Consider the following 22,803-nt stretch of genomic DNA (forward strand, 5'->3'; position numbering starts at 1 on the left):
ATATTTATTTTTTAAAAAAAGAAATTTAATTTTTACTCAATCGGTAAATAAATGAATGAAGTGAAGAGAGATAGTTAGTTTTTTTTCTTTGAATCAATTTTAATTCCTCGGCTAGACTCTTGCGAAGAGAGTTGACTTGAATGATGAGGAATCAGAGAAGTTACAAAATCTGAACTGGAACTAGAAGAACTGGAAGGTGGGATAGAAGAAGAGGATGCGCTTGAAGGTGTGCGTGAATGATGATGATTCAATCCAGGTGAAGATATTGGAGAAGGAGTCAAACGTTCAGTAATGCCGCTGCCTCCATAAAGAAATTGAGATGTCCATTCTATTGCATAGTTGACTTTCTTTCCTCCGTGTGATTTAACGAATGTGATTGTCGTTGCAAAAGTATTTCCGATGGACAAGAAGATAAAAATTGCGCCAATGAAAATCAAATTCCATTCCTTATATGCTTGTCTGGTAATGTATAGCATGCACATCTTGAATCCTAAATAGAACTGCAAAAAATATCCAAAAAGAAGAAATGGTAGTAAAAGTGTCATGTTTATTGACCAATGAAGAGGAGTTGAATCCCTGTTTGGCACATCCATCTCACTCACTTTTCCCAATGAAACCAATGTATACAAGCGTGACATCTGATATTTTGCTTGCAAAAATTGTACGACACCTGTATAGACACCAACTGCATACAGCGATTGTCTCATCTCCTGATATTGTGGAGAATCAAACCATGCAACTAGCCCGCAACAGAAGAAGAGACAGCACATATGATGAATTTTCCACCATCCTCTGATGTGAGATCCATTCACTCGCAAAATGCGCTCTCTCAGCGATACTGCCAAATAAAAAGTGACATTCCATCCAAACCATAAAATGTCGAGTAAATGATAATTGAAAAGAAAGCCCAATACAAAATTAAAAAAAATAAAAATGTATGAATAATTCTGTCTGAATACGTTGTATTCCTTTTTTATCCAAAAAAATTATTATGCAAATTATTATCAAATTAAACAAATAAAACCATTTTGTAGTTTAAACGTTCAGAAGGCTTAAGCATTCTAACGTTTGCTGTCCCAATAAAATACGCCAAAAATCCTTTGCTTTCGCAGGGGAACAGAGATCTCCACGAATTTGACACGGTTTTCAATTCAGAGATTGCATTTAATTTTTCTGCTTTTTCACTTTCAAGCATATCCGAGTTTTTGATAAGTTTTTTCGTTGCTTCCAGTTGTTTTCGGTGCTTTTGACATTTCTGATCAATAGATTCTTGCAATTGATGGTATTCTTTAAGAACTTGTCTGTAATGAACAAGTTCTTTCTCGCATTCTTCTTGTTCTTCCAGTAAAGCTTTGTAATGCATCTCCACAAAATCCTTAGATGGTTTAACTCCGCTCATGCTTCAGGTTTTAATAAATACAACTTGTTAAACAAATAAAAAGCAATTATTTATTTATAAAATATTTTATAACTATGGGAAATGGAAAATAGAATCAAGTGATGGAAAAAATAAATTTATTTTAAGTAATTCATCAAATTTTTCGTTTAACAAGAAGCCCGCTTAGCTCAGTACGGTAGAGCGTTAGACTCTTAATCTAACGGTCGAGGGTTCGACCCCCTCAGCGGGCGATTAATTTTGAAATTTTTGAATGTTTTAACCATAATTATTTTTTTTCGAAAGTTTGTTTTGGGCAAAATTCTTGCATTTTGAAAAAAACAACGAATTGTTCCATTCTTTTTCCACAACCTTATCATAATAAGTCTTTCATTCCCGTGTCAAAAAAAGAAGATAATTTTGAAAAATGATTAAAATATTTAAAGTGAAGAATGGAACAAAATTCATAAAACAAATAAGTTCGTCCCAATTTTTATCCATGAAAAATTTTTGTCAATTAATTTTCTTTTGTGTTTTTTGCGTTTTCACCATGTTTTTTATTGAAATTATTTTTTCAAATTTTGAAATTCAAAATTTTGTTCTGTAGCAATTTTTTGTATCTCATTTTGTTTATTGGTTTTGTATTTGTGTTTTAGAATTTTTTTATAACTGAAATGCATAAGTGAAGCATTCAGAAAAATGATCTTTGTTGAAATTAAAGGTGAAGAAAATTTTTTATTTATTTTTCTTTTTTATTTATTTATTTATTTTTATATTATTATTTGTGCAAAACACAAAATAACAGTTTTACTCATTCCTTCATAAAACTCACACAGATTTCAAAACTAATTGAATTTTTAGATCTGCAAACAGGCACCATTGAAGAAATATTAAAATGTTTTGTGACCTCACAAAATTTTGGGTGATTATTTTTGAAATCATAACTTTTTTCGGAAACCTTTTTTTTCAAAGGTTGTTAGTCTTTGGAAAGAAATTTTGAATTTAAATACAAAATACTTTCCAATAGTTTCACAAACAAATGTTTTTGTTGAAATAAAGATGAAGACATCTTTAATAAGCCATTTCATTTTTCAGTGTTCATTTGTTAATTCTCAATGAAATTTTTCTTTCCGAAAATTTTGTTTGAAAAAATATGACTACAAAAATAATTACCCATATTTTGTCATTATAAAATTTCGGTTCTAAATTTTAACTTGAATTCAAACAAAAGAACACTGAAAAGAAAAAACACTTATAAAAGAAATCTTCATCTTTGTATTAACTTAAGAACTTTAATCTTTAAACAGTTATAATAGCTTTTGCATTTGAATTCAAAATATCTTCCCAATGAGAAACTATCTTTGAAAAAACAATACACCGAAAAAAGTTATGATTTCAAAAATAATCACACGTTGTGAAAAATGAACTCATTTTATTTAAGTTTTTTGAAACAAAAAAGTCAATAAATAGTGCAAGATTTTTCTTTTGAAAAGCTTGAAGTTTCATATTTTTCTTCATTTGGGTGATTTTTAAAAGAAATTATTACTTTTTTCGGGATGCTGATTATTTTGATAATTCATTGAAAAGAGAATCAATTAATCTTTGAAATGGAAAAATCATTTCAATTATGTCAAAAGCCAATATTAGATGAAAATGGAATACAAAGATGATCTTTGTAGGATTTATCAATTTTCTGTGTAAATTTATCAATATTAAAAACGATATTATCACATCGAATTTTTTGTTAAAAAAATATGATTTCAAAAATAATCATCCATTTGGAAGATAATTATTGATCAGGTTTCCCTTTTTTGTTAATTCTGTTATGAAATTTTTTGAGTTTCATGAAACTGTCAATTTCATAATTTCTTTTTGCAACAAAAGCAAAAAAACTCACCTTTGTGAAAGTTCGAACAAAAAAAAAAAATTAAAAATACAAAAAGAAACTTGATGAATAATAATTTTTGACACTTTGAATTATTATGTATTTGATAACAATTGTTCAAAAAAGTGATATATCATAAATTCGATAAACTTACGTATCCAAAATTATTGGAACAGTGTGATTATTTATGAAATCTTTCATTTTTTGAGGGAATAAATTAAATTCTAGTTTTTGGTAATTATTATAAGAAAAAACTCAGACTCGTTTTTTCTTTTCAAATTGTTGTCCATAAAACATGTTCTGTTTGTGTAAAAAAAAATACCGGACAAGATCAATATCTCAATAACCGCAAGAAGAAAAATTCTGTTAAATTTCCTCAAAATATACCCCATCAATACAAACTCGTTTGATATACAAAACTTTCAAAATAGCTTCATTTTTGCTCAGAAAAAATAATTTTGAAAGTTTTGAATATCAAATGAGTTTGTATTGATGGGGTATATTTTGAGGAAATTTAACAGAATTTTTCTTCTTGCGGTTATTGAGATATTGATCTTGTACGGTATTTTTTGTTCAAACTGTATTGTCACAGAAAGACTGAGAAAGTGCATTTATGCTTTTCACAAAATCATAAGATTAATTTCAAAGCACTTAGGACAAAAATTTTTTTGAATAAAATTTGTCAGAAAGAATATGAAATAAAAAGAATTTCCCATTTTATTGTGCATCAAAAATGTCAATCAAAAATTGCACAAGGAAGTGATCCATACTCAAAAATGTTAAGGAGGACAAATTTTGTTGAACTTTTTTTAAGAGTTGTTTCATTTCATTATCAACTAGATTCACATTTCAAATTGAGTATTTGCAACTTAAAATTTCTGTTATTTTATCGGTGATAACATGCACGTATACAGAAAAATACCCCCTTTATCATTTGAAAAACACAGAAAAATATTTTAATATCTCATTTGAAGTGAATCGCTTAATAGAAGTTACCAAAATGGGAAACAAAAAATAAACAATAAATAAATATAAACCAAATTCAAATCACAAATACAAAGTTGAGACATATTCATATATCTCTTTTCGCTTAATATATTTTAAAAATGAAAATACATAAAAATTTTAAAATCAGAAATAAACAAACAAAAAAAAAAAAAAATCATGAACCAACGTAAAAGTCAAAAAAAAAAATATGAAAAATGGTCAAACGCAAAATTTCAAAAATAAAATGTAACAATTTTAATGAATGTAATTTAAAATGAACTAAGTAATCGGCAACTGTCAAAATCAAATTTTTTAAGAGCAAAACTGTGGCAAAAATTCTCTCTAAAACGTTCAATGGTTGTCATCAGAACAAAATTGATCTGTATGCAAGAGTTTGAATCAATACTTTGTTGATCAATGGATGATACAGAAAAAGAGTAAGTGGAAGAAGCAGTTGCAGAAGAAGAAGGAGAAGATGAAAGAATAGGAAGCTGAATTGAAATATCTTTTTGAAGAGATTCAATCGAAGAATTAGTGTTTGAATGATCTGATGCAAGCGGAAGATCAGCAGAAGTTGCTGGCTCTTCTGATTCTGCCCATATTCTCAATTTCTCGAACCATTTGCTTTTAATTCTTGTGTCTTTCACCGAACCATTTTTTGGCTTAATCCCTTGCCGCTGATCAAGATCCCCTGTCACAGAAATCTCGAAATCGATAGGCTGAAGCATTGAAGTATCGTCCATTGAAGCAAGCCACGAAACTTTTTGAATTTGAGAACTGCGTATATTCATCACATAACATCTTCGTTCCCCTTCAACAAAAGTCTGATTTTCTGCTTGTTCCAGAGGATCTTTTGAAATGCCCACAATTTCACTTAAGAGGATTTTCTTTCCACTTGCATGGCAGCTTACAACTGAATTGTAGATTATAAGGGTCAGTGGATCACCATGCAAAGAATGTTTGTTTGGAAAAGATAGAAATGCCTCTAGTAATTTGACACGTGCACGTGAATTAAATGTAATGCGGTTGACAGCACATTTACATGAATAAGTCTTTTTTGAACTTTTCTTTGGTAAATCCAAATTTCTCTTTCTCTGAATATGAAAATCGAACATTCCATCTCTGATCATTGCATCTGTTGCAACTTCATGAATAATCCTTGAACTGAATGATTCTTGTAGAGATTCTTCATTTAGCTTTGGCTTTGGTTTGCAATGTAATGCTCCGAGGTTTGCTGTCTCAACTTTTCCCATTGGCTGAAAAGAATAATCCGCTGAATGCTCTTCTTGAACAGAACTATTACAACTTTCACCATCATATAAAAGTGAAGCCGAACCAATTGTTGAATGATCAACAGATGTTTCATTCTGTCTTTTTGAAAAAGAATAAAGCGAAGGGCATGGAGAAGCATACTGGGGAGTTATAAACATGTCTTGTTGAGCTGTAGGCGTGATATCAACTGTATTTGTTTTATCTGCAAATATGTCTGAATGGTGCTCCTTTCGATCAACTTTAACTACTGAAACATGATTGTTAAAATCAAATCCAATTGAAGTTGATTCTTCAAGAATATCTTTAAATGTTTCGCTATCCAACTCTTGATTTAAAACATAATCATGTTTATTTGTAACAAATTCTTCATTTAATTCAGAAAGAGGGGCAGCTTGACAAATATTAGAATTCTTATTATTACATTGATCTTGTGACAATAGTCCTTTTATTTCACTATGTTGATGCTTTTCATTAAATACATCTGTTGACTCTAATGATTTTTCCTCTGAAAAATTACTAGTTGCCATTACTTAGTCCATATAAAAAAATTAATTTTTGATCTGTGCGTATAAAAAATTATTTGTCGTTTTTCACGAAACATCGACTTTCGACAAAAAAATTTATTATTTCACAATTTCAATCAATAATTTTATTTAAATATAACAAAAATACTTTTGAATTCAAGATAAACTCTTTCAATCTTCCTTAAAGAAACAAAAAATTTGCCAATCTTCACAAAAAAACTCAATGTTCGATAAACTTAAAAAACGAAAAGCAAAAAACTTTTTATATATCAACTATTACATGCAAAAATAGATAAAAAAAATATTTTTTTATAAAAAAAGAAATTTCTACAAAAGTGGAATAAAACATTCAACTATATGTCTTGACAATTATTTATTGGCGGAAGTCGAATAGGCGCTGGTGGAAAATGTTCAAACTTTCGAGGATTGCTTTTGCCGTCAGACAAAGTTGGAGTCACTGAGATTGACCGGCGCATTGCCCTGTCTCTCAGTTTCTTCTCCTGTCTTTCCTGCTGCAGCCTGCTGTAATTCGATCTGAACGGCACAGGAACAATCGGAGGCGGATGGAGATCAGCAAAAGGGAGGAATGCATCAACAGGCGGTGGGGCGTCAATGCTTCTCAGCAGCGCCTGCATCTTCGAGCGTATCTCTCTCCTCCTTTGAATAACGTCTGCCGGCAGAAAGTCCTCCACTGTCAGCTCAGGCAGCGCAGGAGACGACGGTGCATCGATCAGATTGATTGAAAGATCTCTCGAAAGCTGCCTCGAATGCTCACTTCGGCTGGTGTCTGACTCTGCCTCGCTGTTCGTATCTCTGCAAGATTCCTCATCGTTCTCTTTCTTTTCCCCACTGCCTTCTGTTTTGCCTTTTGATTTGTTCTTTCTCTTATGTTTGCTTCCATCCTTTGAGTCGCACTTGTCTTCATCAGATGAACATTCATCATTCTCTTTCAAATGCCGATGTCTTTTAACAGAGCACGACTTCAGCGGGGCGTTAGGTGTGATGCTTCTTCTGTATCTGATCAACTCTTCACGTGCATGTGACACAAGTCTGCCAGCATGACAGTTCAGCGACACACGCAATGGCTGCATCGACGGTACGGGCGTTGAAGCAGCAGAAGAGTGAAAAGAAGGAGTGGAAGTGCCTGACGGTGAGCGCGAGTAGAGTGCAGACTGAGAAGGAGAATAAGGCGTTGTGAGGAAAGAAGGGGAAAGAGGAGTAAGGCGCGCAGCAGAGCCAACTGTTTGGGTGAGGAGAGAGACAGATGAGGTGACATGCTTCGAGGTTGATGACTCCGTCTGCAGCGGAGGAAGAACAGTTGGACGATTGTTGCTATTGCTGTTTATGTTGCTGTTGATGTTGCTATCAGTGCTGCGATTCACAGAAAGCTGCTTGATTGAATGGGTTGTGGCTGGCTCTTCTCTGCTATGTGACTCTTCCATTGTTGAATCCTGAGTGAGAAAGACAGACGACTCAGTGCTCTTGCTTGCTCCAGGCTGTGTCAAAGTGCTTCCATCGCTTGCATTTCGTGTCATCGACTGTCTGGACAGTGCTCTTATCTTCTCCACCACATCTGTTTTTCCTGCTGTATCCACAAACACTCTCAACTTTGCCTCTTTCTCCTCTCCTTCAGTCGATGCCTGTGCATCTTTCGATGCTGCTGCTGCAATTTCAGAGGCGCTTTTGCCATTCACTCGCTTCTCCACAACCATCCCTTTCCCAAAATCTGCCCCAACTGTGTTTTTCCTTCCTGATCGCCTGTTGTACAGCGTCTCCCGCAGTTGATCAAGTATTTCATTCACTCTCTCCTTCACTGACTCCTTATAGGGCTCGCTGACTGGCTCAAACAACCAAATCTTCTTCTTCTTCATTTGCAGCTGAGATGCTGATTGCACCAAGCCTGTGAATGTGCTCGACGACGATGAGGCCAAAAGTGATTGATCGCTAATCACATTTGCTCCGCTGTTGGCTCCTCCTTCACTTCCTCCTCCTCCGCTTGAACTGCCCTCATCTTTCGTTTGAAGAAGCTGCAGACCTCTTCTTCCACCACTTGTTGATGCCATCCCCGAAGCAACCGAGCTAATCGTGCTACCAAGTGCTGACACTCTGTCGTTATCTTCCTCACTCCCACTCCAGTTGTCTTTCCCTTCTCTTGCACTGTTTCCACTCTCCTGCTGCTGCTTGGCCCTTCCACTGAATCTAGACATCGCCTTCAATGCTTCTGTTGCCTGGACAATTCGTGCTGCTGCTCGCAGCTGAGCTGCACCCCCCAAATATCTCGTTGGTGCTTCTCCATCGTCCTCTGTCACTCTTCTCCTTGCTGTTGATAGTGCACCTCTGCTGCGTGTTGTGAAACTTTGCTGTACTTCATTCTGCTCATCCACATCCAAATAACCAAAATATGCGTCATCTGCGTAAAACGTAAAGTCCCATCCGTCTGTGATGCTTTTACTCTCATTGCTCTCACCATCATTCTCCATGCTTCCACCAACACTACCAATAGATCCAGCTCCCATTCCCATTGCACCACTTGCACCAACTGCACCAATTAAACCTCCTCCTCCGCCTCTTCCGCCACCTGCACCACTTCCACTATTAGCTCCTCCACCGCCTCGTGCGTCTCTTCTCTTGCTCTCTTTCTCCTTCAGCTTTGCTTTCCCTTCTTTGCTCTGCCCAAACCCAGCTGCCCTTTCCACCAAGCGCTTCGGGTTTCCCCACCCAAACGTCTCCTTTGGATCAGGCAGCTCCACACACCCTGCAAGTGAGTGAATCTTCCCAACACACACAGCACATCTTGCTGTTGGCAGAGGCTCACCACTCCGAGGCATCAGCGACGGGACAAACGCCGAAGACTTCTGAGGCAGCCGCGCAAATGAGCGCTGCGCCATCGAAGGGGCACGGGAAATGCGGGAATATGCAGACATCTGCGATCTGGGTGAGAAGTTCGACTGAGACGTGATTGAATGGACAGAGGCTGTTGTGGCTGTAGGCGATGTGGCAACACCTGAAGAGCCAGTTGGCGACAAAAGATTTCCACCTGAGACAGAGCCAGAACCAGAATTAGAAGCAGAGGCAGAAGATGCACCAGAAAAGCGAATGAATGTGGGGATGCCTGAATCTGGCTTGTTGCTGTCGAAGAATCCCCTCAGCGACCACAGACAGAGCGTGCCGTCGAGCGAGGCAGTGAGGACGACTTCGTTGAGAGGGATGTATTGGATGGCTGTGATCGTGTCGCGGTGAGCGCGCCAGCGCCCAACAAGCAGTAGAAGATCGCGTTTCCTCTTCGGAATGTTTGGTGATTGGAGTGGTGTAAAGTGCACAATGATGTTTGCTCCTTCGCCGTCGTGCCCTTTCCTCCCTTCGTCGCTACTGCCTCCCCCGATGCTTCCTCCATCGTCTTCCTCTTTCGCTGCTTTCTCCTTCAGCTCCTCCGCAACAGTCTTCATCCCAAGCTGCAGAATCAGTGCAGCTAAGTTGTACACTGTGACGAATCCCTGGTCATCCCCCACAATCAACAAGTGCCCTATCTTCTTCAGCTTCGGGTTGCCTTCCACAGAATCCAAAGATGCGCTGCCAGAAGATGACGACATCTGACATGAGTGTGTGGAAAGAGGCGATTGAGGAGTGGTTTGGCGGGGGCTCCGATAGTTTCTGTCAGCAGACATTCCTGAAGAGGCTCTGTTATTCGCATCAGACTGCATCTGGCCTTCATATGTAGCATTGTTGTTTTCAAACTCATCTTCTTCCTCCTCCTCTTCCTCATCTGTATCATAATAATCATATTCATCTGATGATCTTCCTTCGCTCGTTGCCTCATCTGAATCTGAGAGAGCAGCCAGCGCCTCTTCCAGCGTCGGCATCTTCCCTCTTTTCCTCACTTTCACTTTCTCCTTCTCTTCTTCTGTGCTGTCGCTGTCACTCCCATCCTCACTCTCGTTGCTGCTCCCAGCTGTTCCGCTCCTCTGTGTCTCAGCTTCATTCGAATTCGATCTGTTTCGATGCGACCTCCGCGTAGATTTCTGAATTTTCTTCTGTTCTTCTCCATCTTCTCCTTCAGCAAGCTCACCTTCTGCTCCCTTTTTCCTTTTCGCTTTGGACTTTTTCTTCAGACGGAAGCCTTCGACGAAGCACAGCCGAGAAATCCCAACTGTTTGTGGCTTGATGTCATCTGCTGTTTTGTCCTTCTCCTTCTCATTTTGTTTGTCCTTTTCGTTTCCTTTCTCCTTCTCGCTCTGTCCAGAACGTGTGGCATTTCCTTCCTTCTTCTTCTCTTCTGCTGCTTCAGCCGCCGCCAGCGAAGAAGATGCCAGCGACTCCAGCGAAGCAAACACCGCCGGATAAAAATCGACATTCGGAAACTTCGCCACAATTGTTCTCGATGAGCAGGGCTTACACGACCACAGCTGGATGTTGCCAGACGCATCGCCCGAAGCAACAAGCGGATAACCTCCCAGAAAGCACAGCGCCTGCACTTCGTCTGCTGCTGTGAATTGTGCTGTCTGCTGCGTCGACACGGCATCGAAGAGGCGGATGGTGCCATCGGAGGAGCCTGTGGCCACGTGGGCGATGGTGTCAGCAGGAGAAATGGCGAGGCAGTTGATGTCTCCGCTCAGCGGATTAAGGTGCCTCACGACTTCTTCTGTGTCCGACGCCAGCACCGCCTGCCGCTCCCACGACGTGGACATGCACATTCCAGTGTAGTCGACATAGCCAATCGCTGTAATGGGTACGGTGTCATCTCCTTCAGCCTCAGGAAGCTTGGCAGATGGATTTGAAGAGGGATTGGCAGAGAGATTGGAGGATGGGTTAGTAGGTTGTTGTGACTGTTGAGGGCGGGCAGGCGATGAGAGTGGAGAAGACTTCACAGGCGACGAAGAAGGCGAAGGCGAAGGCGAAGGAGAAGGCAAAGGAGAAGATGATGGTGCAGTTTTGGGAGTTGAAGGTGATTGAGTGGGATCAGAGAAAGAAGAGGACAGTGTCATTGACAAATGTGAATCGCGTGATGGAGATTGCTTTTGAGGAGAATGAATGGTCGACATCATATTCATTGAACTCTGCGTCTTATTAAGCATCGCCTCTGCATTCTCCTTTGCTTGTTTTTTGTCATTCGCCAAATCGTTTTTCTCGTTTTCCTTTGCTTGCCCTGCTGTTTGTGCCAATTCTGCCCCTATCTGATTGATCTGCCCAGCAATGCTCTTCATTTCCTGTGCTCCTCCTGTCTTCGGCTGTGGTGTATGCTTCTCCAGCTCCACCATCAGCGCTCCGTTGTTGAACTTGTACACCCCAACCTCTCCTTCTGCATTCCCCACATACAACTTCCGCTGCCTCCCATCCAGCGCAATCGCTGTGATCAGCGTGGCCATCTCATACTCTCCATTCTGCTTTCCACTGTACGCATCAAACAACCGTACGTTTCTGTCCACGGCACATGCAAATGTGGCAGATAGCTCGTTGTAGAAGGCGCCACGAATTGGCTGAATGATGATTTATCAGAAATTAAATTGTTTAGATAAAAAAAAAGAAACAACATCAATAATATTAAACATGATAAACATGATTATATTAATAGATCTTGTAAAAAATATCAAATGATATATATTCAAACCCTTGCCTTTGTTGCCTTTTTCCCTGTCATTTCCGTTGCCTTGTGCTGAGCAAGTGAGTGTCTCAATGATTCTGCCTGCGTTCTCCCTAACATCGCAGCCAATGACTTCCCATTCATCGGCGCTTTCTGTTTAGGCTGTCTATACACAGACATCATCTCCCTCGAGTTGTCCCTCAGATTTGGCGGTATTTCTCCATTGAGCGGCATCTGATACCCTCCCTTTGCCAATCTTCTCCTCTCCAACGCAAGCGCCGTCCGCGCCATCTCGGCTGCATGCGACTTCTTCTGCTTGATGGAGCCATGCTCACTGCCAATCTTCATCTTCCCTCCGAGTGGCTTTCCTGCGGTAGAGGATGTGCCAAGCGTCTCACTCAGAAAGGCTGCGGAAGAAGACGGGTCGTCTGCAGCCATCTGCTCCAGCACTGTCCGCGCATCAGCCTCGTCATCGTCATCGTCTTCGTCTTCTTTCTCGTCACTCGCCAAGTCGCCTTTCTTCTTCGTCACGTAGAAGTCGTAAAAATATAGCTTTCTCCCACCGCTTGCAATAAGCCTCGAGTTGAGGGTGTCGCAGAGGACAAATGCTGAGCACTCTCTGAGTGTGGATGTGCTGCTGGTCACGACTGCCATCGCGTGCTGGATCGTCTTCATCGCCTGGCTGTGTGCCTTGTTGCGCGAGAGAGACTCAGAACGGGTGGACGAGGCAGAAGAGCTGAAGAGCGGGTTCTCGACAGTGTTGCTAAGGTCGATGGAGAGCGACTGGATGAGCACGCTGCTCTTCAGGTCCCACATTTTGATGCCTCCGTCTGCACTGAGGGTGACAATCTCGTTCGTGTTTCCAATGGCTGCTATCCCACAGATGATGCCCTTGTGCCCCCGGAGAGAAAACGAGTAGAGGTTGCGTGTGACGAGCGGGTTCCACACGTGGATAGCGCAGTCGGCCCCGCCGCTCACCATCAGCTTCATCCGCTCGTGCCAGAACAGACATGTCACTGGGCGTGTGTGCTTCTTCAGCACAAAACGCGGCTGCCGCTTCTCCACATCCCACACGATGATTGAGCAGTCGTCAGAGGCAGACGCCATCAGATGGACTGTGCCTGGCAGCTGGATGATCCCCGTGATGCCTGCCGTGTGCCCAGGGCAGAACACAGTTTTCTCAGTTTTGGTAGACAAAGGAGACAAAGGGGATAGTGGAGAGAGAGGAGACAAAGTGAAGACAGTAGAGAGAGGATCGCGAAGGAGTGAATTGTCTGTGCGTGATGGCGAAGTGGAATGGTGACGTGAAGACGAGTCGGCTGAGCTGGACGAATTGCGTGCAGGCGATGGTGAAATGGAGCGCCTCATGCGATTGGCTGAAGAAGAAGAAGAAGAAGAAGAGTCATTTGGAGGAAGAGGAGGAAGAGTGACTCTGTTTGAAGCATTCCTTCCTATGCGACTTGGAGAGACTCGCCTCTGGTGAGATGCGATGATAGAAGAACGCAGCTCTTCAGCCGCTGCATCGAATTGAGAGGATGAAGTGTTTTTCAATGCGCCTGTGCGGGATGAAATGTTTGAAGTGCCTGAAATGTTGGAGATGGTTTGAATGGAGCTGAGGGATGAAGTGAGTGCAGTGGTGGATGCTGAATGGCTTGACGATGCTTTGGAAGGCGCCTCGTAATGCGCCTCTCGCAACACCCCCTTTTTCAAGAGCTCAAACTTCTCGTCCGTTCTGATTGACCAGATTGTCAGTCTTCCATTCAGCCCTCCGGAAAAAAGCAGCTTGTGGACATTGTCCCAGAAAAGATATGTCTGGGCAACTGGATCCTCCTAAATCCCGTGCAAAAAAAGAAAAACAAAATAATTAATGCAAAATACAACAAAAGTTAATGCTTAGAATGAATACTGACTGCAATAGTCATACTCTTTCTGTTGAAGTTGTTGTGAAATATATGCAGTTTCCTTTCTCTTCATCCCACACAACAATTGTGCGATCAAGTGAAGAAGTAATGAAAATGTGGTGAAGCGGAATATATACAAGCGAAGTTACACATCCAGTGTGACCTCTTAAAGTTTGAAGAAGCTCCCCAGTCTGCAAATGAAAATCAAATTTGGAGAAAAAACGAAATCATTTCAAAATATTTCAGGAAAAAATTTATTAATGCAATTCAAACAATTGGATCGACTACAATTACGTTATTTGTGTGCTCTTCTGAACAAAATACGCGCTGAATTGATGGGAAAAATCGCATATTCAAGATTGAATCCGTGAGTTGAACATCTGCGACATGATGAAACTAAAAACAAACAAAAATACACTATAAGAAATATATTTAACAGAAAAGTCTTACCGTGCTATGCGACTTTCTGTCTGTTTGTACTGCTAAAGAGGATTCGATGATAAACGATGTGAATTCCTTTTAAAAAAATAACAATTTTAAATAAATAAAGATTTAGCACAAAATGCAATATAAGTTACGCATCTTTTTGATACCTCCCATTCCATCCCTCCATCTCCATTTACGTCAATTTCTTCAAACAAATTTACGAGATTTTCCACAAATTTTTCATCAAAATAACTTTCTGGTAAATGCTCCTCCATCAAATCAACAAACTGAAATAATTTAAAAGGATAATTGTAAAATAAAAAACAAAGTGCTCATACATCGGCCATGTGAATTTCTTTTTCTTCAAATTGCTCTTTAAGACGATATAAATCTTCATTGCTCAAGCTCATCATGAGATTCATTGCAAAAAATTGTTGTTCACGTCCGCATTTTTTAACTTCCTCTGTTTCTTCTTCCATACGGTATAAAAGGAGATTTACAGAGGAGGGTGTTAACAAAAATTAATAATATGGGTAACAAAAAGTGGTTTTCTTCGAAACATTAAAACAAATTATAATAAAATTTTATCCAACAATTGAAAGGACACCTTCAATTCGAAAAAAAGAAGATCCTGAACTCTTATCGTTCATTGAAAAAACAGTATTTTGATTTGATAACTCATAATTATTTTAAACAAACGACTTAAAATTGTTTTTATACAAATAAAAAAAATCCAATCTCAGAAGGTTCACATATTTTAAGTAATGTCTTGTTATTTTCTTTTGAAAAAATTTAACGGGAAACGAAAAAAAATCAAAGAAACAAATTTTTGATTAAATTCATTAAAAATACTTAATTTGTAACTAGTTTATAGCGAAACACAAAACAAAAAATTCAATATTACAAATAGTGCTATAAAAAGTATTCAACGTTATTGGAAACAATACATATAAGAAAGAAATATGCAATTTTAACGAGTGATTATATAAAGAGAAATAATGGATAATTTAAGCTAAAAAAACGAAAAACTAAATTACAGGGTTGATAAACACAAAAAAATGAATAAATAAAAATAATAACAAAAAGATTCAATCAAACGTCAAATAAAAAACGAAGCATTGTATAAAATCCTTCGCATAAAATTTTTTTTCTTTCAGTTGCCACAAAAAAAATGCAGTTGCTGTCAGATTTCCCCGTTCGTCCAATGTCCATTTCAAATTTCATGTCATTTTCAAACATTTGACCTCAGAGCATTCACAGCAGCAATAAATCAGTTAAAAAAATTAAGATGCTAAAAAATTCCTCAAAAGCAACTCCGCAAAGGATTTGGTGCTTCAAAACAAACAGGAAAGATATGCATCGTTGCATCAAACACAACGAAATCAAAGATCAAATTAAGAAAGAAAAAGAAAGAAAGAAAAAGAAAGAAAGAAAAAGAAAGAAATAAAGAAAGAAAGAAGTTAAATTAAAGATTGACAGAGAGAAGAGAAAAGAGAGTAAGAGAAAGGAAAGGAAACACATGAAAATCAGCCGAGACTCACAATCACTTCATCAGCGAACTTTCGCTTTTCCCTTCAAACGCAACAGAATCCAATGCATTTTGTGCTTCAGATGGCAAATATTGCATAGAAATATCCTTTTCATCGCCAAGTGTTGCTTTTTCAATCGCACTCTCCACTTCATTGCGTATCTGCTTGTCTCTCTCTTCTCTCTGCCTCTTCTTCTTCTTCTGTGCCACGTCTGGCGGAAGAGGAGGCAGCGGAGAAGAAGACGAGGCAAATGGCGATGAATGCAATGGAGACATTGAGCGAGCAGAAGATCGAGAAATGTTATTAGGAATAGACTGATGGGGCGAATGAGATGGGTGAGACTGACTGGAAGAGTGGTGATGAGAGCTAATTTGTGGCATTGAGGCTAATTCTAATTGTTGGTTGAACATCGCATATGATGATGATGATGATGATGAAGTGGAAGGGGAGGAGGAAGGAGGAGAAGAAGAATGCGAAGGAGGAGGACGAGGACGAGGAGGAGGAGAAGAAGAAGGAGAGGAAGAAGAAGCTGTTGTATTTGAATGAGAAAGTTGCTGAGGATGCTGCTGAGCAGACTGAAGAGGAAGAGAATAAACGCTCTCAGTCATCTTCAAATTGTTAGCATTGCCAGACGAAGAAGCACGAGAAGGCATAACTTGTGGCTGAGGTGTGATTTTAGAGGCAGAAGGAGAAAGAGATGAAGAAATCGGTTTGTGTGTGAGATGACTGTCATTGTTTCCTATTTGTGAATGCTGCTGAGTTTGAAGAGAGTCTTCAGTGAGCATTTGGAAGGAAGAAGAAGAAGAAGAAGAGGTGGAGGGAGAGGAAGAAGAAGAGAAATGCTGCTGTTGAAGAGGTCGAATGAATATTTCCTGCTGGTTGGAGACGAGTTGGATGGAAGAAAGAAGCGAAGGGGGTGAAGTGGTTGACTGAGACAGGAGCTTATCTGACGACACATCAGAAGACGAAGACGCTAAGGAAAAGGCTTCTGGTGCTTCGGCATTCAGATGAAGTGAGTTTATGTCTGAATATGGAGGATATGGAGGATAAGGAGGATGAGGAGGATGGGGAGGGTGAGGAGGATGAAGAAGGGAAGGAGGATAAGGCGGAGGAGGTGCAGATGAAATGCCGCTTGAGGAAAAGCCCAAAGACAGAGGAGTTGTTGAAGAATTCATGCCATACACTTTGTCTGTGCTCTTCCCAAGCCAGTTGTTCGGATCGATGTTGAGTGGATTTGACACCATTTGCTGTGAAGATTGGAGCAAGCGGTTGCGCCGAGAGGTGTGATGCATAATCCTGAAGAGCAGAAGCAGCATCGTAGCAGAATACGAAAATAAAATAAAATAAAATAAAATAAAATAAAAATAATTATTTTTCAAAGAAAGAACAGTCACAAAAAAATTTTTTATGTTTCAGTGTATCAAATGCACATACATGTCATTAACTGTCGCAACAAATAACTGAACATCTTCAGTTGAAAATCGAGTATTTATCAGTATTGGAGATTGACCTGTACTAAAAACAATACGAAATTTGGACTTTCCTGGATGAGAACTAAAATACACATTAAAATAAAATAAAATATTAGAAATTAATATCATTGTTCCAATCACTTTTCTTTTAAAAATTATAATTCCAACAAACAGCCTTTCTGGAGAACGTCTGTATGAAGAGCCATATCTAAAAAAATGAAGGCAAAAAGATTTTAATACATAAAATGAAATTGTATCTTCAAACATAATTTCTAGTGCTTCAATTTCATTCAATGAATAGTCAACGCTCTGTCATTCATAGGTAAAAGAAGGAAGAAAAGAAAGATAAAGAAGTCATTAATAAATGAAATAATGCAAACGTTTTCAACTGCGCAGAACAATTTAGCAAAACAAGATGGTTTTTTGACAATGCGAATACATGACTGGCTTCTTTCAAAAGATATTATAGTTGTACTCGATGTATACAACATCACAGCCTTTTTAAAAAAAAACACTAAGTTTTATAAAAGCTTAATAGATTTTACACACAAGAACAATATCAATGGCGAAGGCGAAGGCAAAAAACCCCTAAACAAACAAATCAAAAATAAAAAAAATTCAAAAAGCATACAACAATCGACCAAGTGTTGGCAATAATGCATATCAAAGCAAAAATTGGTATTTCCAGAAAAAATATTATTAGTGAAACAATACACGGAACACAGTTCGTTGCATCTTTCATTCGCAAAACAAGGGAAAGAAATTCAATTCACCAAAGAAAAAAATATGCATCATACGTTTTAGTACAGGATCGCCCATTTTCATGTGTTCTCTCTGACTTCACAAAGGAAGTACAGATGAAACAAATCTGTACAAATTGTTGATGTCTCTATGGGATTCGATCATTAATTTCTAAAAAGATTCTGTTTTTCAAATATATAATCGTTTCACAAATGAATAACCTAATTCAATTGCAAAAGGAAGATAAACGTCATCTTTTTAATAAAATGACAAAAGCTCCAATTGAGAAATGAATGAAGGAATAAAACATAATAATGAGTTGAATATATAAAAGAAATTTTTTTTATAGATTTCTAATATTTTGTGCGAAAATTCTATAAAAATCTCACTGAAAAGATTTTGAACAATTAAAATATTATACCCTTTAAAAATATAAAATTGTGCCGTTCGTTTTAAATATTGAGAATTAAATATTGAAAACACATGTTTTGGAATGAAGGTCACATTTAAGGTTATTGGAAAGGATACAGCTCAAATGGACGTTGCTCCAGAAGACACAATTTTGATTATCAAACATCGACTTGAACTTATGATTGATGCAAAAGCTTCTCACCAAACTTTTATTTTCAAAGGACGAATTTTGGAAAATGAATCACGAATCGAGAATTGTGGACTTGTTTGATTTGTGCATTTTCATTTATATTTCTCTAATTCAAATATTCAGGTGGAAAGATCAATTATCATCGTGAGGGTGAAAGATGTTTGTAAATTATTTCATTATCTTTTTTTCATATTTCTTACAACAACCAGCCCAACTACACTCCTCCTGAAGAAGGAATCGTTCTGGATCCTCTTGGAATTGGAGAGACAGATTATACTTCAAAAACGTTTGAATATTTTGTAAATTACATTTTTAATAGATAAGTTGCTATTAAAGGGACGACGATAAAGAAAAACTTCCTCCCCCTCCTAAAATTTTGAAAAAATCAGAAACAAAGGAAGACGAACAGGATCAAGGAAATGCAAATCCCTTTGCACCTGCTTTCCCATTTGGACCATTTCCCTTTGCGAACAGACCACAACGAAATATAAGGCCAATGCCAATTTACCAGCCACCTAGGCGTCATCAACAACGCGACCAACCAGTTCTGCAAGATATTTTAAATCTTCCTGAAGAACGTGAAGTTCAGATTTCTGAGGAAGAATTTGCAAAGCGATTGAAAGAACTTGTTGATGAAATGGGATTTAATCAGAAAGCAGCCACAACAGCATTGAGAAGTACAAATGGCAACACAGAGGAAGCGATCGATGTGTTAATTACTCAAGCCAGTGTCGGAGTTATTGATAACGTTGAAGACGATCAAGAAGTGAACAATGCTGGTGAACGTAACAGAAGAAATAGAGATAAAGCAATCTTTGTGATAATAAATCAAACAGCAGACGAAAATAAAAAGGGAGAAGAGGAGAGGAAAGAAAAAAAGGAAGAAAAAGAGGAAAAAGAAAAAAACGATGAAAAGGAAGAAAAGGAAGAAAAGCCAGAAAAGTCAGAAAAACCAGAAAAGCCAGAAGCAGATGATGAACCTATTTTCAAACGGACCAATGCTGGCACAGAGATCCGTGTTACAAAAGAGGACAAAGAGCAGATTGATCAGCTTGTGTCGCTCGCTGAAGTGCAGCCTCTGCGCGCGGCCGAAGCATATTTTGCATGTGGAAAATCAATTGAAGATGCAGTCAATTTCTTATTCAGCTGAAAGACGGAACTTTGCTTGAAAGAGAAATCTTATTGAACATGGCTGGATGAAATATGTATTTCAACACATTTTATAATTTGCTTGCAATGTTCTGTTTCATGCTAATAGATTCAATTGCCGAGTGAATTTTGAAGCATCATTCGTTTTTAAATCACTAACACTTTATTTGTCTTTTTGTGAGTTTCATTTTTGCGCAATTTTTGAATTCGTCATTAACTTGAGGCATTTTCGATGCCTTTTTTAAAGAATTCCTTTAGCGGGCAGAAAAACGTGAGTGCATTGATAATTTCATATTTGACCTTTAATAATCCTTTTTGTACTCAGATATTTGAAATTTATGCAAAGCATGATAACGCACAGGATGCTTCATTGTTGAGAAATGTGGAAGAAATGAGAAGATAATGAAAAATACACACAAAAAACATTGGTGGTAAATTTAAAATAGGAAATAAACTGCTTGAGACTAAGCGGAGAATATATATACATATGGCATAACCATTCTCAAAGGTTTGTGCTTTAACACAAACAAAAGGCTAAAAGAATCAGATTTGCCATAAGTGTATACGATAAATTAAAACAGATCCATGAATAATTTGATAAGATTTATTCTGAGAAATAAGGATGAGAAAGAGCCTCTTTCACAGAAATACGCTTTGCTGGGTCATAAGTCAGCATTTTCTAAAGAAAAATTCATAGAAACAGCATATTCAAAATTATGAATCATTAACAATCAACAGATAAAAGCATAGAAATAAGAACGTTCGCGCAAAAATGAAGAATAAAAAAATAAAAATTCAATAAAAAACAAACTCTGAGTAAATCAATTCCATTGGGGCTGAGATTTGGGCACAGCTCAGCCAAGTTCTTAGGGCGCCATTGAGGAAAGACAGGACGCCAATCAGGAAGTTGGGATACTCCTGGCCACATTGTTTCATTTGGAGTTCCGCAGATTCTGAATAATTTCATTGAAAAAATTAGTTTTATTTTTTTATAATTTAATAACAACTTTGATGATAAACACACTGGAAAATGTGATAAAGTTGATCAATCTCAGAGTCTCCCTTAAAGAAAGGCTTTCCGTTTGACATCTCAGCGAAGATGCAGCCAATTCCCCAGACATCAACTGGTAATGAATAAAGCTTACTGCCAAGAAGCACCTCAGGTGGTCGATACCATCTTTGCATAGCATATTTTAAAAATATACATATCACATAAATATGGAACAAAATTTTTTTGATTACAAATTTGTAAAAGAAACAATTGAATGGAAGAATCTATTGAAAAATCACAATCAATTTCGAAACATACAATGTTACTATCTCGTGTGTATATGATCTCATTGGTATTGAATACATACGCGCCAATCTTTAAAATATAAAACAATATAAAATAATTTTAATTGATTCAAAAACAATTTTAAAATACCCGAAATCACATATTTTTATGTTTCCAGAACGATCAACAAGCAAATTTTGTGGTTTTAAATCTCTGTGCATCATCCTTCTTGAATGACAATACAAAATTCCGCTTAAAAGTTGCTTTAAGTAAGACTACATTCCATGAGAATTAAAAAAAAAAGTTGTTTATCTTAATAAACATGAAATCCAAACTCTTACAAGATTGGCTGAAAGAAATGGAGTTCCAAGTTCTTTAAGCTTATCCATATATTTTTTAAGATCTTGTTCAAGATATTCAAACACCAGATACAAGTCATTTCCTTGATGAATAATATCGAGAAGTCTTAACAATGTGAAAAATGAATGTCAAAAAAAATAAATAAAATAATAAAATCAAACCTAACAATATTTGGATGATCCAATTCTGTCAATGCAGCTACTTCACGAATTGCGGTTGATGGAACACCTTCTTCTTGTGTTTCCAAGCGGATCTTTTTCAGTGCAACGATCTCTCCTGTAGCCACTATTCTAGCTTTATACACAACACCATAAGTTCCCTCGCCAACTTTCTCAATGCGTTGATATCTCAAAAAGAGTAAAAAAGAAATAATATTTTTACGCGATTGTTTACATGAAAAAATACAAGTTAAAACACAATATTTCACAGAAATTCAAATTGTCGAATAGATAAATAAGTATTGGATACTTGTCAAGTGGTGATTTGATCATTTATTCAGATTTTGCGAAATGGTTCAAATAAAATACAATTGAAGATTCAAATTGACTTTGCTAATAATGGGAAAGATCACAAAATCAAAATTTTTCTTTCACTCCGAATGGATTAATACAAATTACACAAAAATTTCTCATTGCTTTTTATGAAATATTGAAAGCCTTATACATTCATGTTTTCATTTTTGAAAACTACGTTTTATCGCAAGTTTTTTTCTCAATCATTATTATAAAGGTAAATTTTTTTTATGGCATATTATGTTAGAAGTTTAGTCAATGTACTTTATGGTAAATATTTTCAAAAAAGGTCATCTTTTCTTGAAAAATATGTATGGAAAAGTAGAGTATCAATGCTGGATGTAGATAGGTCTTTGAAAGTGAATGATATCGGTTATTTACAGATAGCAGAACAAGCAAGATGGTCGTGGTCGTCTTGCTGTAATTTACTTGGCCTTCTTTCTCAAAAGAAAGCATCTCCCGTTGTTTCACTTATATCGTGCAATATTAAGCAACCTCTTTATCTTTTCCAATCTTTTTCAGTGATTTGCAAAGTTGTTCACGTTGATGACAAAGCCTTTTACGTCACACAAAAATTTATTGCTAATGATTCAAATTCTGCAACGCTTTTCATTAAATTGCAGTTGGCAACAAAGCATGGAGTGATTAATCCATTAGAATTATTTCATACAATTTACCCGACATATACGGTTCCTAGAATGGAAATTGAAAATCAAAAGAACGCACTTCAGACGTTTTATGTCCTAGAATCTTATCTCCTTGAAAAACCAATGAAGTACTCATAAAATGGAAATTTAGACTGTTTAACTTGTTCAAGAAAGATCAGGCGAAATCATTGTTTATAAACAATTTTTTTTTTCGCTTAGCTTACAAGTCCATTGCTATAATAATGTGAAACTTATGTTTAACTTATTCATTTCTCGGAGTTAGCCTTATATCTTTTTCTTTGTTCAGAATGTTTTTATTAGTTGATTCTTTACACAATTTTATGAAAATGCATGCATTTTAATAAAGCTTTTGAAAGGTGGATTTTGTTTGTTTTTATTATTTTATTTTATTTTTCTATTAATTTTTTTTGTTTATTTATTCTATTTTAAAAAAATATGAACTGAATTTCTCAATTTTATACACAAATAATAAATAATGAAAAATAACAATGTAAACTCAAACAAAAAAAAAGAAGTAATTCACGAACAAACAAATGAAATTGAATGC

General features: G+C 37.2%; 5 protein-coding genes across 5 annotated transcripts; 1 reads left to right on the forward strand and 4 right to left on the reverse strand.

The window, feature by feature from the left end:
* Positions 1-74: 74 nt before the first annotated feature.
* On the reverse strand, positions 75-1,399 carry MONOS_7526 (putative TMPIT-like protein; the record flags this gene model as incomplete). Its single annotated transcript, XM_067877859.1, has 2 exons — positions 75-968; positions 1,025-1,399. The coding sequence occupies 2 exons, from the start codon at positions 1,397-1,399 to the stop codon at positions 75-77; spliced, it is 1,269 nt and encodes a 422-aa protein (XP_067731483.1).
* A 2,845-nt stretch (positions 1,400-4,244) lies between these two features.
* Positions 4,245-14,427, reverse strand: MONOS_7527 (uncharacterized protein; the record flags this gene model as incomplete). The annotated part of the gene is made up of 9 exons (XM_067877860.1): positions 4,245-5,844; positions 6,192-6,223; positions 6,461-11,517; positions 11,649-13,451; positions 13,546-13,713; positions 13,796-13,918; positions 13,973-14,038; positions 14,116-14,235; positions 14,287-14,427. The coding sequence occupies 9 exons, from the start codon at positions 14,425-14,427 to the stop codon at positions 4,517-4,519; spliced, it is 8,838 nt and encodes a 2,945-aa protein (XP_067731484.1). The 3' UTR covers positions 4,245-4,516.
* Positions 14,428-14,687: 260 nt separating this feature from the next.
* Positions 14,688-17,835, reverse strand: MONOS_7528 (uncharacterized protein). Its single transcript, XM_067877861.1, has 8 exons — positions 17,747-17,835; positions 17,581-17,684; positions 17,499-17,537; positions 17,330-17,446; positions 17,215-17,258; positions 17,122-17,157; positions 16,912-17,031; positions 14,688-16,773 (listed from the first exon to the last, which is right to left on the reverse strand). Exons 1-8 carry the CDS (start codon positions 17,772-17,774, stop codon positions 15,492-15,494), a joined length of 1,770 nt encoding a protein of 589 aa, XP_067731485.1. The 5' UTR covers positions 17,775-17,835; the 3' UTR covers positions 14,688-15,491.
* A 348-nt stretch (positions 17,836-18,183) lies between these two features.
* On the forward strand, positions 18,184-19,760 carry MONOS_7529 (uncharacterized protein; the record flags this gene model as incomplete). The annotated part of the gene is made up of 4 exons (XM_067877862.1): positions 18,184-18,366; positions 18,415-18,450; positions 18,501-18,577; positions 18,628-19,760. The coding sequence occupies 4 exons, from the start codon at positions 18,184-18,186 to the stop codon at positions 19,439-19,441; spliced, it is 1,110 nt and encodes a 369-aa protein (XP_067731486.1). The 3' UTR covers positions 19,442-19,760.
* A 31-nt stretch (positions 19,761-19,791) lies between these two features.
* On the reverse strand, positions 19,792-21,634 carry MONOS_7530 (putative cell division control protein 2). The gene is made up of 8 exons (XM_067877864.1): positions 21,545-21,634; positions 21,238-21,423; positions 21,052-21,181; positions 20,867-20,991; positions 20,750-20,806; positions 20,465-20,617; positions 20,252-20,393; positions 19,792-20,119 (listed from the first exon to the last, which is right to left on the reverse strand). Exons 1-8 carry the CDS (start codon positions 21,565-21,567, stop codon positions 20,045-20,047), a joined length of 891 nt encoding a protein of 296 aa, XP_067731487.1. The 5' UTR covers positions 21,568-21,634; the 3' UTR covers positions 19,792-20,044.
* Between the last annotated feature and the right edge of the window lie 1,169 nt (positions 21,635-22,803).

Source organism: Monocercomonoides exilis, assembly GCF_001643675.1.
Source record: "Monocercomonoides exilis strain PA203 chromosome Unknown scaffold11-1913109, whole genome shotgun sequence".
NCBI lineage: Eukaryota > Preaxostyla > Oxymonadida > Polymastigidae > Monocercomonoides > Monocercomonoides exilis.

Excerpts from the sequence above, each read along its gene's own strand:
- MONOS_7530 (XM_067877864.1), bottom strand. The coding sequence starts at position 21,567 with ATGATCAAATCACCACTTGACAA. Across the intron at positions 21,182-21,237 it reads GATCATCCAAATATTGTTAG|ACTTCTCGATATTATTCATC; the intron begins GTTTGATTTTAT and ends CACATTGTTAAG. Across the intron at positions 20,618-20,749 it reads ACACACGAGATAGTAACATT|ATGGTATCGACCACCTGAGG; the intron begins GTATGTTTCGAA and ends TGCTATGCAAAG.
- MONOS_7528 (XM_067877861.1), bottom strand. The coding sequence starts at position 17,774 with ATGAAAATGGGCGATCCTGTACTAAAAC. Across the intron at positions 17,032-17,121 it reads AGACGTTCTCCAGAAAGGCT|TTCTCATCCAGGAAAGTCCA; the intron begins GTTTGTTGGAAT and ends TGTGTATTTTAG. Across the intron at positions 16,774-16,911 it reads GTTGCGACAGTTAATGACAT|GATTATGCATCACACCTCTC; the intron begins GTATGTGCATTT and ends TCTGCTCTTCAG.